The sequence below is a fragment of the Dermacentor albipictus genome, chromosome 2, assembly GCF_038994185.2.
Source record: "Dermacentor albipictus isolate Rhodes 1998 colony chromosome 2, USDA_Dalb.pri_finalv2, whole genome shotgun sequence".
In the NCBI taxonomy this organism is placed as follows: Eukaryota; Metazoa; Arthropoda; class Arachnida; order Ixodida; family Ixodidae; genus Dermacentor; species Dermacentor albipictus.
Genome location: NC_091822.1, coordinates 59,771,436 through 59,786,960, shown reverse-complemented (window position 1 = coordinate 59,786,960; position 15,525 = coordinate 59,771,436). Strand labels below are relative to the sequence as shown.

Genomic DNA, 15,525 nt, shown 5'->3' with positions numbered 1-15,525 from the left:
AAACGTTTCAACTAAAAAGAACTGAGAAATTTTACGAGATCTGTTTTGCTGCACTATGTTTTCACCAATGCTGAGGTTGCAGAAAATTGGTTAAAGCTGGATTTTCAAGATGCAGAATCAGTCAGCACTTCGATGGCATGTTGGCAGGTTGTGCAGTCTCGTTGCTAGCACTATGGAATTGTGGAATGAATACATGCTCAAGTAGCACAAAAAAAAGAAAAATTCCCCCCAATTAGCACAATTAAGGTTTTGGCAAACTGTACACCTTAAGCGGCAAAGGGTCACCTCTTCTTGCATTTTTTTCTATCTGGCCTCAGCCTTCTCCCACTCCTTCAAGTTCTGAAAGCTATTGCTAAAATTGCAGCCAAGACAGTAATGTGCCACTCGTGCGTTGTGTGTCGCATTGAATGAGCATACCACGACTAACAAGCACATATTCTGTGCAAGCAACGTGCCCCGAGAAAGATATCTGTGGTGAATGTTGCAACTAGCTGTGCTGATTTGTGTGCCACTTTGCGAACTGCAAAATTAGCCTCACAGTAGAATAGGCCCAAAGTTGGGCCTATCCACACGGTAGGCTCAGATTTGGATCCTGCTGAGGGTATAATTTTTAACATGTGATTGATAGTCAGCATGAAACCACACTTGTTTGTTGCGAAAAAACAAAACACTGTGCATAACGTGGAATTCACAGCTATTTGCTGTGAAAGAGAAACCGGTTTGAAGTCGCAGAATGAAAGAGATTGAGCACACGAGTTTTAAATCACAGTCAAGGAAAAGGTTGGTGACAGAACTTGCAGCAGTCATGAGTTTCAAACACTGCATGACACACCACCTCACATGTGTTGGTTGTTTGGCCTGAGACTTCTATTCAAGGGCTACTGTCCTGGCTTTCGCTAATTAGTAGCACAACATCTTTTTTAACTGTAAAGCCCACTCTTCTTTAATGCACGTCACATATCTTGATGCTATACAGTCAACTTTCAATAATTAGACCCTGGAAGGACTATTAAAATTGATTGAATTATCCGGCGGGTCGAATTAAACAAGTTCGGAAAAAAACACCAGAACACACCGCTGATTCATTTGGCAGTATTTACCCTATTCTAGCATGCCTCTGAATCAAACACGCACCCGCTTTCTATGTGTCCAAAGAAGAAAACTAGTGTAGAATTCACATTAAAGCCCCTAAACAAAGGAGAAATGTAAAGTGCACCCAATCTTTTAGCGAGAAAAGTGGGCAAGGGTCTAATACCTTTTCCACAATGGTGGCCTGTTTTTTGAAGTCGGCCTTGCCGCACTATTTTATAGTGTTGGCTGTGCCACAGTACAGTAATGTTATGCGGCAAAGCATACAAACATCGCAAAGGCGATCTGGTTTCGCATTCCAATTGCACTGCAGAGGCAGCTTTCTGCCCAATTTTCTCCAGTGAAAAAAAAGAAAAAGAAGGCATGTGTTAGAATTGGGCTAATTCCGTAGTCGGACATTGTGAGCTTTGGTTATTGCTTTAAGACGACCCCAGGGGACGCCGAAAATAGGCATTTTTGACTTGAAGCGGTAATTTGTTCAAAGCATTCACTGTTCCCTAGCTTTGCAGAGACAGATGTAGCCGCTAAAGGCATTACTAATGGAGTCGTCTCACCATAGAAGTCAAGTGCATGTGCGCTGACAGGTCAAGTGCAAGTTATCTGGCGAAGACCAATTCCGGATCGAAATAACGAAAGTTGGGGCCCATAGAAATGCATATTTACCGGCCGGGATCAAAATTAACTGAAATGTCGAATTAACCAGAGTCCAATTAATGTAAGTCCACTGTACTGATTTTATCTTCATTTCTTTTATGCAGAGGTTCGAAAGGTTATGCCGGTACGTCATTGCCAGCATGGATGCAGACACGTTACAGGTGAGTTTCTAGTGCACCAGTGGAATGGATCTGTGGAGCTGTGGAAGCAATGCAAGAAGTTTGTCAATCAAAAATGTGTAACTCCACACATTTTGTCGTCAAGTTTCGTAGCCGTACATGTTCACACAAGCCTGCATGTGAGTTGCTAAGAGAAGTGGCAAATGCACCCCCCCCTTCCTGCCCAAAAAGCTATATGATCTAAGAAAACGTTGTAGCAGCTGTATAAAAAATTGTTTATTTAACGTTTAAGCATTTTTTAAATTTATTACTTAGCATAAATAAAGCTCACTTGCACATAATTGCTGGTAAAAGAAACACTGAACTATATTTTATTGTGAACGCAGCTTCGACAAGAAATCTTGCTAGCCTCCACAGCATTGCACGCTATGTATGAAACAGAGTATAAGCCTGTGTGAAGTACTTGTTCAAGAGGCATTAGTAACGTGGACATGTCAGGCCTGCAATCGTAATCAGTACGGCGACCACAGCATTTCGGGAGCAGCTGCGTACTTGGATTAAGTCAGCTGTGCTTTGTGTGGGACCAGGACCTTGTGGGGCTGAAAGTTGCTTGATAACAAAGAAACCTGAAGGGAAGTGAAAGGACCTCGCAGTGAGGTGGGGAATTGAAAGCAACAGCTGTTACGTTAAGGGGCTAGAAAGGCGGCATTTTTGGATAAAATGCGGGTGGTTGATATTCCAGGCAGAGTAAGTGAAGACGTCGAGTTGGACAGGTTTTGTAAAACACAGAGCAGATAACTGAGAGTCTATTGGGATGGAATTGAGTATAAGATCAAATGGATTGAAACAACAAGGAAAACAACAGGCATTTGATTGGCTTATTTGATGTGAGGCAGGGGTACCAATAGGTGGTGTTCAAAACATGGAGGCCTTCATATTCTTCTGGCACCTGCAGGTGCTGTAGCAAGAGATTGGCCTACGTTACTCGAAGGGTTTGGTCTGAACTCCACCTGTTTAAGAGCCTTGGGAGTCCTTTTTCCTGCAGTGGTTTTAAAAAGGGGTGATTGTGGTGATGATCTTAAGCTCTCATGCTTTACTACTGCAGTTAATGTTGATCTTTATGCTGGCGGTCATGTGTAGAAGAAAAGCAATGTTGTATAACAGCCCAGAGCTAGGAAACGTGACTCTAAATGAATCCCAGTCATGTCGCGAACAGAAATAAACTATTTTCCATCGTATTTGTCAGCTTGGGAGTCTGGTTATGTGCATTTCACTTTCGTACTTTGCCTGCCCGTGTTCCTGTAGACACTGCTTAAAGGACACCACTTGACAGAAGACATCACACGGACAGGGAAGCACTTTTTTCGTGTTGCTTGCAACTGCGAGTGAGACATACACAATTGCGTGGCTATACTGCAGTATGCTTGGTAGCCATGCCTGTTGCAAGTGGGAGCTGCTTTGTCACTGCAGTTGAAGTAGCCTGCATAGTAGCTTCCTTGAGAGAGCTGCTGGGCAGTATTCACATTTTGTGGATGAAAGCGAGCACCCGCTGTATCTTTGCCTCTTTTCTTTCTCTCTCTTTGTTCCTCTTGTCTCCTTACTTTTTATTCTTATATTTTTATAGGAGAGCTATGTGGCGGTAGCTTTGAACAAGGAGGATACAGTGCTGTGGATTCAGCAACTCAAGGGCATCCTAGGCAACTGTTGTGGCTATCTCAAGGAGGTCCGGGTGAGTGTACCAGTCTATGATCAGTGTTTTTAGACTAGGTTTAGTACTGTAGTTAGACATACAAATTTAGTGACACTTTGAGAGAGTGCATTTTGCCATAGCGAGTTTCATTTGGTGGCATGCTGCTTGACGGGAAAGTGTCATTTGGAATTGATCACAGCATCAATCAGTAAGTCAGTATATCAGTAATCAGTATATATACTTGTTTTTTTAACCAATATTTGCAAAATAATATTAGCATCTTCAGTTGTCACGACCGAATACCAGAGAACATTGAATCCAACGAACAAGCAATGTGCTGCGCATTTGGAAGTCGTAAGGGGCATAGTGTCAACACCTAAAAAATCACACGTTTGTTGTTGATAGAGGAAGAATGGCTTTTTCATAAGCAGGGATACACAGAACATCTTAAATTGGAAAATAAATCTGTTTTCATAATTAGTGTCGACCGCCCACTGAGTATTATATTGCAGTAAAAGTTGGTTAATGTAGATTTTACGGGCCAAAAAAAAGTATGTGTCTGAATTAACTGAATGTCGAATTATCGAGGGTATCAAGAAACTGATAAGCAAATGCTTACTACATCAACATGATTTTATTTGCTGAATGAATCAGCCAATCCTGTTTCTGTTTTGCACAAAAGCAATGCAGGAGCTGCAATTCTCACCATCTCGTGATTGATTAGTGCTCGCAGCGGCGAAGGCCTCGCGACTTCCTTCACAGCGCGGCCATGGCACATGTCTTCATCTTAGGCACACTTTTCACTGCTGCCCACACATCCTGATTATTTTTTTGCCAGTGTTGCCAGATCACCACCCATCGCAATGTAGGTGGTGCTGTTCATCCTCAACAGCTTTGAACTGAGTAAAAACGAAACTAGTGTTTGCCACAACCGCTGTGCACGAAACCGCGGCTGCTGTCGACGCGATCATGGGTGGTGACCTTGGGGTTCTGAAGGCACGTGGCCGACACACGCACCGATTCAAAACGAAACCAGCGCTTGCTCCAACCATGGACGAAACGGAGGTCGCTATCGACACGGTCATAGGTGGCGACTACGCTGCTACAAAGGCATGTGGCCGACACACATACTGAGTGAAAACAAAACTACTGTTAGTAGCAACCGCTGCAGATGAAACTGCAGCTGTTAGTGATGCAATCGTGGATGGCAACTGTGCAATCATGAATGCATGCGGCGAATGCAGTGCTGTGTATGGCAGTAAACACAAGAGTAAAGGCTTCAAAGGCACGAATAGGCATGAAGCGTTCTGGCGTAGCTGTCATTCACATACAATTTCTGCTGATGACCATGGTGATGCGTGCTCCACCACTTCGTTTTGGTGGATGCCATTTCTGATCTTTCGCGTCACACATTTGTTGCGCTTTACACTTGCCAAGCTCCGAGAGTTGTCTGAATTAACCGATGTATGGACAAATACATCCAAAGTACCGAGAGTTTCATTGCACAAAGTAATGCATAGGCCTGCCAGGACAAAAGGACGAGTTCAACTGATCTGATTTTCCAAATTATTGAGGGTCAGATTGACGAGGTTTTTGTGTACTTATAATTTGAAGCATGGTCACCAGTGAATATAGCCACCAACAATGAAGTGCACTCGCTCAAAGTGACGCTAAATTTGCCTGCCTGACAGACTCGTAATATATTCGTTGTTGATTCATGTGAGAAGAAGCGGGTTTATGATGTCATTATAGTTTCACTGCGATTGTGTACATTTGCATTTACGGTGGTTTTTTCCCATTTTGTATAAATAATGTGAGACTATCAATTTATGTGATAAACACTCCACAGTGTGTTACTTGTAACTTTGTTGGTTTTTACTGTCAAATGTCAAAGGCCCTGTGGAAAGCTGTAAAATTACTTAGTATTGTACCATTATACATCGCATATTCATTTGTTCTTAACTCAATCCTTTTGGTTGCAGATTTTAGTGCAGTGATCTTGTTTCAGAGCAACTCATACTTTAATGTGTATGTGCCGTTAATGACTAAGTGGAACTTATTAGGTGCATGTTTTGCGGTGCTTTTTCTTTCTTTCTTTTCTTTTGTAATCCTGAAATTTAGCATCGAGTTGCTGCTGAAAGATATGTAAGGAGTTGTATGTTGTTGCTTATTGCCTACCTTTAGTTTCACTACTGTAGTTCCGAGAGCATGTGGTTGTGAAGCATGTTTCCAAAATGTGTGGTTTCGTTTATGCTGTATTATTATGTATGTCACTTGAAGCCCTCTTTAAAGAGTGCATCTATACATTGTGCATCCCAGAGATGGCCATCTGTGATGGCCATCTGTGAAGAAAGCAGACGATAGGACGCACAGGGGTATGCGTGTTGCTAGAGTGATGTAATCCCTTTCCATTTCTTTCCCGAGAATGTCTCTTATTAGCTCCACCACCTCGACTGGGAGAGCACTGTGGTCACGGCTTGTGCATTGCAGGCCATACTAATTTCAACAGGATGCATCAGTACCGCATAGACTTGTGTAAAGGCAGCACCTGTGTAAGGGCCGCACTTCCAACTTGGCAGCCCAAAATTTGGAGAAAGAAATTCTATTGGAGAAGCAATTGCGTTTGGTGCCCCGATGGCGCACATGCGCTTCAGCAAATTTTCACATTCTGCGCAATTCTGTGTGCCCCTACCAGATGGCGACAGCTGCGCGTCGACCTGTGATGCAATGGTACATTCGGAGATCTGGGGCGAGCTGTAGTCGCCAGCTGTGGCTGCACCATTCTGACGAAAAGTTTGGTTCTGAGTAAGGGCCGTACCTCATTAGAATTGTGGGAAAAAAAAATACTGCCCTTACATGAGCCTATATGGCATACAGGAGGAAGGCCCAGAGCACATGGCTGAATAAAGACCTCCTATCAGAGAAGCATACAATACAGAAAATATGTAGTGCAGTAGAAGCAGCAGTGTAATTGTACGGGTTACAGCATAACAGAATTAGGAAAAGAAGGAAAAAAAAAGGGAAGAAAACATAATGCACAAGGAAGCAGTGTACCAAGTATTATTGACCAGCAGCTAGTTGCCACATGAGAGCGTGCACCTAGGCACAAATTGGCAGCACATCCATTATTCGGAGATAGCTAGTGACATTAATGCGATTAGCAATGTATATTATGGTAGGTGTGTAATTGAGAATATGTTTTATATGTTGTGATGATTATTATGACGAGTAGCACGTACCCAGTTACCCAAGTTGGCATTGAAGAAGTTCATTAAAGAGCAACATAGACCCAGCGACCTAAATTGGCATAAAAGAAAAACGGTTAGATCTAGACACAGATAGATACTGGAAAGTTCGTGAAATATCCTAAGGATGATAACCGTACTAAAAATCTAATGTTATTTTATGTTTTTCATTAACCATCATATGCAAAATGAAATGCAACATTGCAGCCGGAGTGCCCCCAGGATGCCAAATCGCTGATGCTGCACCTGCACGTGCTCGTCACCTTCACAAGCACGTCATCGTGGAAGGTGCTCAAGGACAAGACATGTGAGTGAGCTCGGACATCCCGCAAGGGGACTGTTTGCTGGGTTTCTGCGGACGTGCTTTCATAGAGGGGCACTGGAACGATTTTCGAACACGAAAACATTCCTGATCTGCGGACAATGCTGCGGCCATCGTGCAAGCCAAATTTTATTCCAGTCCACGTTGCTGTTTACCTAAAATCTTGCATAATGGATTGCTTGCTCTGTCCTGCCACTTCTCAAATCTCAGCTTCTTTTTTTCTGCAGACAACAGTGGCAATAATGTTGCATGAAGCGTGATGACTCATAAGCACCATTTGTTGGTCGTTGTGCGCACGTTTCTGCTAATTATTACTTAACGAAAAAAAAATATGTACCAGTGATAGGCAACACAATGTAAATTCCAGTGGGTGAGGTCAGTGTTTATAGCTGTCCCTTAGGACATTTGTCATTTTGTTTATTTCTGTAGGTGTATAGGTAGCATTCTCTCAGGTTTAACGGGAGATCAGTGCCGCTGTAATGTAGGACTCGCAGCCTTGAGAAACAGTCAGATACGCTGCCCATCTCATGAATGGTCTTGGCTCTAGCCATACCCAGTTTGGAGTGTGCAAGTACGCTATGGCGTAGAGGCAGCACCGTAAAACATTCGGTTTGCCAGCTTTTGCCCTGCCAAGGCACTCGCTACCTTTACATCCCCGAGACTCGCAACCCCAACACTTACTCAGGCTTGGCAAGTGCACTGGGACTCAGTGGTTGGTGCTCATGTGGATGCAGACTATAGGTAGCTCCGAGTCCCAGTGGAATGGATCTGGGAGGGAGTTTGTCGACGTACGCTTCCAAAATCGCGAATTTTTTGGCCGTGTTATTTAGGCACAATAAGAAATCGTAGTGCAGATCTACGCAGAAAAACAAGAAACAAACTACAGATGAGTTTTTCACTGTGGGACTACCCTGTCTGTGCACCTTTCAGATAGGGAGTTAACTTTCCTAAGAAAGTGAATTGCGCATGTCAAATGGCAATAAGTTGCAGGATAAACGTGGGTCATAGAGTACCAGTGCCTGTCTCAGTTATCTCATTATCCATCAGTCATCTCATCATCTGTACGTCTGCCTTTTTCTATGCTACAATTTGTTACTATGCTTCTAGTACGGCTTGCTCCTGTGTTCCCCGTCTGCTTGCTAACATCATTGGCACGAGACAGTGCGCCAACCCCGCTGTTGCTTCTTCGCGACGTTGTGCAGGCGAGCCCCTGCGGCCGGTGCTGAGCCAGCTGTGCGCCAGCGTGGGCTCCCACCTGGTGGGCAAGGGCAGCCTGTATGGAGCCCTGCAGGCCCTGCTGCTCAGAGGCCTGGCCAGGGCCAAGCCGAGCCTCAAGAGGGCACCACTTGTGGCCACCATCAACTTGGCACTTAGGTTAGGGCACCTCAGAGGAAGGGAGAGTTGCGGCCCTTTAGCGTGGTGGCTCTTTTATACTCGTGCACTGTTTTCGTATCAATAAATAAGGGTAAGGGTGAAGTACTGTGAGAGAAGCTGTTGACTTAAGTGAGCGCACATACCGTGAAATTCCAACAAAGTACCCTAGCTCCTCCCCCCCATGGTGAAAGGTAATCCAAGAACGTTTGTGGAGGCGGGGAACTATCAGCCCTGGATCCGGCGGCCAGTGAGCTAAGCCTATACCATCTCCCAGCGATCGCAGGCTCGCCTGGCTTGTTCGTTTGCTTCCGTCGGCATCAATGAAATTAAATGTATTGCACTTTAAGCGCAACATAATTGTGTACATGTTGTGCTGATCACAGGCTCGTGATCACGGGATCACGAGCTTTATTACGGGCTGCATGTAGTCGTGTCGCAAAGGCCAGCGGTCACTGATTCGATTACCCAGTGAGCTAGGCCTGCCGGCTCCTAGTCGGCGGCAGCTGTCCACGGAGCTGATACTGCGGACGTGGCCTTGCGGAAACATGTCTATGGTGCTCACATAGCTGTGTTTATATTGACATCTTTTTTTTTTTTAATGAGAGCTGTTTCAACATGTTTGTTCTCACTTTATTTGCGAAGTCATTCTGAGAGTCCATGCAGGAGCGGCGGTTCTCCACTCGCTCATTCGTACCATATATCCCGAATCGTCATATGCGGCAAGTTGGACTCCGACGTGTCGCACGACAGTTTGCATGAAAGATCACACCATTAGTCCACATGTGACTCTTTGCACGCTAGACCAAAATGGTGACTGATGAAGGCTATGCAGATACCTAGTTATGGGGAATTATCCAGCCTCAGCAAAAGTGCGGCTAAACAATAAGTTTCTTTCTCACTAAATTGCATCATTTTATGTAAATTAATATGCAATTTCGTAAAAAATTGACAAAAGAAAAAAAAAAACGGTAGCCAGGCGGTGGGGTGAAAATGCATGAAGCGGTGAATAAGGTGAAGAAAGGTTGGGGGCACTTGCTCGGTAGTTGGCTCCAATTTCAACTCGCTCGAAAGTGGAGGGGGGGGGGGGGGGTGTACGCTTGCATGGGTAGGGGTGCTTGTTCGAAACTCCGCGGTAGTTTATGTTTAGTGTAGTCTTTATCAGCTGACTATTCCTTGCATTGCAAAGAATGGTCTTGTGCAACATTGTTACATGAATGAATGCACATTTCGCTTAAACCCCCAACTAACTATTGACTGTGTCTGGAACTCTAGATAAATTGTGTGTATGTTTTTGTCCTGTGACACAATAAAAAAAATGGAAGACTTAAAGTTAACTTACTGAAGTTACTGTACCTGCCTCCGCAGCAAAGTGGCAGGGGCATTCTGCTACTAACTAATATTGCAGGTTATACTCCTAGATTCGGTGGCCCCATATCAAGGTAAGGGTGGAATGTAAGAACATTCATGTACCATACTTTGGGTATATGTTAAGGAAACCCAGGAGCTCAGAATTAATCTGGAGCCTTCATAAAACGCCGCAATTTAATCTTTCTTATATACAGGAAAAAATTGCAGGGATTCATGCGCCAAGACCACAGTGTAATTATAAGGCATGCCATAGCGGAGAACTCCAGATTAATTTTTGCATACTTGGGTTCTTTAACGTGCACCTAAATTTAAGTACTACATGAGTGTTCCTGCATTCTGCTTCCACTGGAATGGGGCTGCCATGGCCAGGATTGAACCTGGGGCCTCTAGCTTATCAGTGCAATGCTATGGGCACTCAGCTACCTCAGCATGCAATTTCCTGATGCGATTGTCTGGCCTTCCTGGTTTCCATATTGTGTCAGTTGTTTGCTTCTGTAACACCAAGATGCCAATTCCAAGCTGAAGCTTTGATGACATGTGTTTCATGGTGGGTTTGAGAGCTTAGTTGCCTCAACTTTTCGTTACCTCTGGGGCATCGAGTTACTGCTCTGCGCCTTTCTCATATGTTCATAATGGCGATGTTTGTGTAGCGCACGAAAGTAGGAAAGGAAGGACAGAGGCGAGTAAAGAGCGCTATGCAAACACTGCCGTTATGAATAACGACCAACTCACCCAAGCCTTTACCCTAATCCCATCTGTTGTTTTCTTCGATGGCACTAGCTCGCTGTTTGGTAGACTGATAACGAACTTCAATAAAACGAAACTCTTGATACATAACAAAGTATTTAACTTTTTATAACTTCTTGTCCATAGAATGCCATGTATTTAGAACCTCAGTAATAGTGAAGTGTTTATGTAAGATTTCAATATAATGAAATTCCACTGCTGCCATGAAGGAATTCCGAGACACTTAATAAAAGTTTATGTGGATACAAATGGTCAAATGGTTTCATTAAGAGTGGCTGCTTGCGAATTCACCTTTCAAATCTCGCAACCAAGAACGAGTGCCGAAGCGGAGCAGCATCAGGTTCCGTATAAAGTCCAAGTGCGACAAGATCCTATTGTGCACCACGCACTGTGTGCTTTGGGTGCTAGTGAAAACGTGCTAGGGCGAGCCAAGAGGGATAGTGGCTTGACTAGCGCCGTCTTCCTGCACGAGCAAGGGGAAAGGTGGGAGGGGAGTGAGCTCACAATAACACAATCAAGCCTGCATGAGGGAGAGGTTGTTGCCAGTCTCTTTTCTTTCTTTAGTGTGGCCGTAGTGGCACATGGCTGTCAGCGTGCCTGACTGCATGCCCAGCCCTGAGTGAGCCGATATGAGGTGGCATCAAGCGCTGTCCCCCTGCACATTTAGGGCTGGAGGTTGCTTAATCTCGAGTTTTGGAGACACATTGAAGCGAGAGGCATATGCATTCGCTTGTCGCTGCCAGCACTTTTCATGGTAGCGGTGTTCCATATCAGGCGTACTATCAGCCACGGGGGGCGGGGCGGATGCGAAAGCGTGTCTGGCTTCGTTTCGTATGACCGATGTGAAGACATTGTCGATGGGGGATGAAATCGTATCTTTCGTTGCCAACTCAAATTTAAGAAGATAATTTTTTTTTCTCATTTGCTTTTTCAGAATGCCCCATAATTCAGAAACATTTGTGACCCTCTCTGTGCAAGAAAAATTTATCCGGGACTCTCCTTATTTGCATAAAAGCTAGAATTTCAGTATAACGAAATTTTGATGTGATGAAGCAAATTGTCAATTTTACCGACTTCTCTATATATTGAGGTTTAACTGTACCTCATTCACTTGCCATTTTTTCTCAATATTTGTTGCAGTAGAAAGCTTTAGGATTTCTGCACCCAAAGTTAGGGGACACAAACTGCCAGTTATGCAGGAGAACACGAAAGGTATACAAAAGAGTGCAAGTTGGGCATGGTGGTTTGAGTACGCGAAGATGCATGGACGTACTGATGCGAAAACCCCCTATTGTCTTATTGTTACTATACTCCGTTACTTTGTGCATTTGTATGATTTGTCGGAGTTTGTATTTCTTCATTTACTTGTACTTGATACTAACTTGGCCACCAGAAGGCAGGTGGTAGTATTGAACAACGAAAGCTCTGACTCCATGCATATGTGAGAATTAGTGTTAGGAAAGGTTTTTTTTTTTTTCGACATTTATACAACTGCTAAGCAAATATTATGCAAAAGTAATGCTAATGAGATTGTTTTTCCAGTTTATGTTCTTGCGTTTTGCATCATGCTTCGCAGCATCGTTCTTGCTCTTGACGTTTTTATCCTGCACTATGCTGTACCTTCATCTCTTCCACACTCAATGCGTGCTCTGTGGGTCTGTAGTGTCACATAGAGGCAAAACTGATGAATGGTGTGGCAGCAGTTTTTGGCAGCAGTGAGTTTTTGTCTACTTGTCAAGACAGCAGCCAGCACACGTAAAATGGGGGGGAAGAAGTAAAGAAGGCCTTGCTTTCACAAACAAACAAACAAATAAATAAGTTTACTGCAATGAAGGCCCATCTGCCTCCTGTTGCAGGCCTCTACTAACTGGACAGTTTTCAGAAGACCTGATGAACCTGTTCCTGTTGCACATTCTCTCAGTGCCTGCACTCATACACCACCTGCTGAACATCGCCCCCGAGGCAAGTGGCAGGCATTTGCTCTGATGTGATTGGTTGAACGTATTTGATTGCAACAGTGCCAAGCAGGACGAGGACTTGAACCGACTTGATCCTGCTTGACGTTCAGATCGGAGACTATTCTCTCGTGATGGATTTTACTGGTTGCTTTTTTTTTCTAAGGAGTGACACCCGTTCATAAGTCCATGCTGAAATAACGCTCTGGTTTCAAAAATATGAATGTTGATTCAAGAGAAAAACATGGTGCTCTGTGTTGTGTCACAGCTAAAGTTTTGATGCACAGATATGGTGTAACCTGCTCTCAAACTTTTGATGGATTTGTACGGGAGGGGGATCCACTACAGAGAGATTTGGCTCAAAATGACCATGCTCGGCTGCGTAGCAAAAAGAAATAGAAAGAATGCTCCAAGTTGATCAGTGATAATCTCATTTGGTATGGTATGTATTACGCTGAATGGAAAAAAAAAATGTACATTTGACTTTGACATGAAGTAGACCAAGACATCATTTGTTTGTTGGCCTTCCTGGTGTTTGCCGATTTCAGTGCTTTCGGTTTAGCTTCCCTGTTTTTCCTTTTTCTTTTTTTGTAAGGCACTTTTGCCTCTCAATATACACCGACCAATTATAGTAAAAGTTTGTGTTGGTGAATCAGTGCTTGTCTGGTATGAAGTGCTTTATTATTACTATTTTGTAATGGCATGCCTAGCAGAGTTAGCTGTACAGTGACTTCTTCTGAATTTGTCCTTCTTTTTGAATCTGGAGACAGGCTGTTGGCCTTGCCAGGTAATAGCTGTTAGATATTCAATCTACAGATGTTGTGGCGAGTTGCACCCTTAGCCCAATGGCCAATGTGTGGTGGCATGTTGCAGGCGGTGACTCTGCTCAATTCGCACGGCCTGTTCCGCCGGAGCCTGGACATCCTGGTGGTGGAGCAGAACATGCGCATCCTCTTCAACGCCCTCGAGGGGAACTACGCCCTGTGCCTGCTCGCTAACCTCGTGCACCTCGCCTACCTTAACATTGAGGCACGTATCTACCACCTTGGAAGAACTTGTGGCTGGTTTTGTTGGTAACTTGCTGTTAGACACAAACAACAGACACGAAAGAGAGCAATCTGTGCTCTCACCATTTGCGATTGTTTTCTTTCGTGCCTGCGATTTGTGTGCATCCTTTTAGCGGCAATTATGTCTCGCATCTCCCGCCCTTATGTTGTAATGGTTGCAAAGGCTCTTTATTTTTTGTCATTAAGACTGGAAGAGTGATTGCCTCATTGAAATCAAGGGTTGCTCCAGAATGTCTGCCATGGTTTTGTTTGTTTTGGCGAAAAACGATGACAAGTTATGATGACGCTGAAGACGAAGGATGACTTCAGTAGTTACCTGACTAGGCTTCTAATGGATCAAATCCCAGCCACGGCAGCCGCATTTCGATGAGGGCAAAATGCGAAAACACCCGTGTACTTAGATTTAGGTGCACGTTAAAGAACCCCAGGTGGTCAAAATTTCCGGAGTCCTCTACTACGGTGTGCCTCATAATAAGAAAGTGGTTTTGGCACGTAAAACCCCATAATTTAATTTTTTTTTAGGCTTCTAAGGGCACAAGGTGCATTCACCACACACAGAAACACTGAGTGACAAACAGCAAATTCATGGCTACATTATGTGTATTAAGGCTTCTTGTATAACAGTGTGCAATGAAACAAGGCAGAATTGAACTGAACTCCATTTTCTCTCTTTCCCCGGTCCTTTAGAACCTGAATTCAAGGCTGCTTGACTTCGTGGTATGTTCCATGCCTGTACTTTGTTTTCTTTTTTGTATTTATATGTAGCTCTTGATGCAGTGACAGAACCTAGCTAGATTAGTCAGTGATTATTGTCTCATCATTCGCATTTTTGGCTACCTTATAGAACAGTTAAACTTCTATATAATTAATCCTAGTTTCATGAAATTTCTGTTTTAAATTTGTTTTAGGTTTCTCATTGTTAACTCAATTGAAGAGAATGTACTATTTCTAACCATAATTTAATGAAGAGATTTGCATTGCAGATTCGAAATGGGGTTTTAGGGATTTTTTTAAAATGAAAGTTAAACCAATTACCCAAAAAACTTGAACAACGGTTATCTTTTGCCTGTATGCCAGTATAGTTGATTTGGGAACACTTGCTGGGATCCACACACTGCTGAGCTGTAGTATAAGTGGCTGGCTACTGTAGCACAAAGCTACAAAGGAAACCAGTATGGGCTTCTTTTGTAGCTTCGTGTTACAGTCGGGTGGATGATGATTTTTCTCTTTCATAAGCCTTCCTCCACCATGCAGGCTTCTGCAGAACTGGGTGGTATTTCGTAAGTGTCCACTAAGTGGGCTGTCCATTTCAGTGCCCACTGATTGGATAGAGCTCGAAGCTAATAAGGCACCTGCCAGTCATCATCGCCGGCTCTCAAGCTCCATCCATTCACAGCGTGCTAATATGGACAGTTCCCTTAGTGGATGCTTACAGAATACTCCGATTTGCCAAAAGGCGTTCATGTAATTGCATTGGTTGTGCTTTAGGGCAACCAAGGTGGTCAAAATTAATCCAGAGTCCCCCCACTACAGCATTTCTCACGATCAGATTGTGGTTCTGGCACGTTAAAACCCAAACTTCTAATTGAATGTCTTATGTGCAGCATGTGTCCACCAAGCTGCTGGAGAGCTGCCAGAAGTATGTGGTGAACAAGCGCTCCAACCTGACCCACTGGCATCCCATCCTTGGCTGGTTTGCTCAGAGCATTGACCATGGGTGAGGGTCTAGCATCTCTGCTTATCACACGGCCAGGCTTTTCGCACTTAAACGAGTCCTGATCCACTCTTTATCGATGTCAAGAAATGAGTCTGACATTAAAATACACCATTTGACAAATACTTTGCAGCAAAAAAGTGCTTCAATGCATTCGGCAGAAGCAGATTTATTGGGAAGC

General features: G+C 43.9%; 1 protein-coding gene across 1 annotated transcript in view; it reads left to right on the top strand.

Annotated features, from left to right (window-relative positions):
- Positions 1-15,525, top strand: part of LOC139055948 (ubiquitin-protein ligase E3B) — a 90,949-nt gene that overhangs the window by 23,931 nt on the left and 51,493 nt on the right. The window contains exons 5-12 of the mRNA XM_070533628.1: positions 1,848-1,904; positions 3,487-3,591; positions 7,005-7,104; positions 8,322-8,493; positions 12,465-12,570; positions 13,437-13,592; positions 14,318-14,347; positions 15,235-15,347. Coding sequence (XP_070389729.1) covers positions 1,848-1,904; positions 3,487-3,591; positions 7,005-7,104; positions 8,322-8,493; positions 12,465-12,570; positions 13,437-13,592; positions 14,318-14,347; positions 15,235-15,347 — 839 coding nt within the window. The remainder of the gene's footprint in view (positions 1-1,847; positions 1,905-3,486; positions 3,592-7,004; positions 7,105-8,321; positions 8,494-12,464; positions 12,571-13,436; positions 13,593-14,317; positions 14,348-15,234; positions 15,348-15,525) is intronic.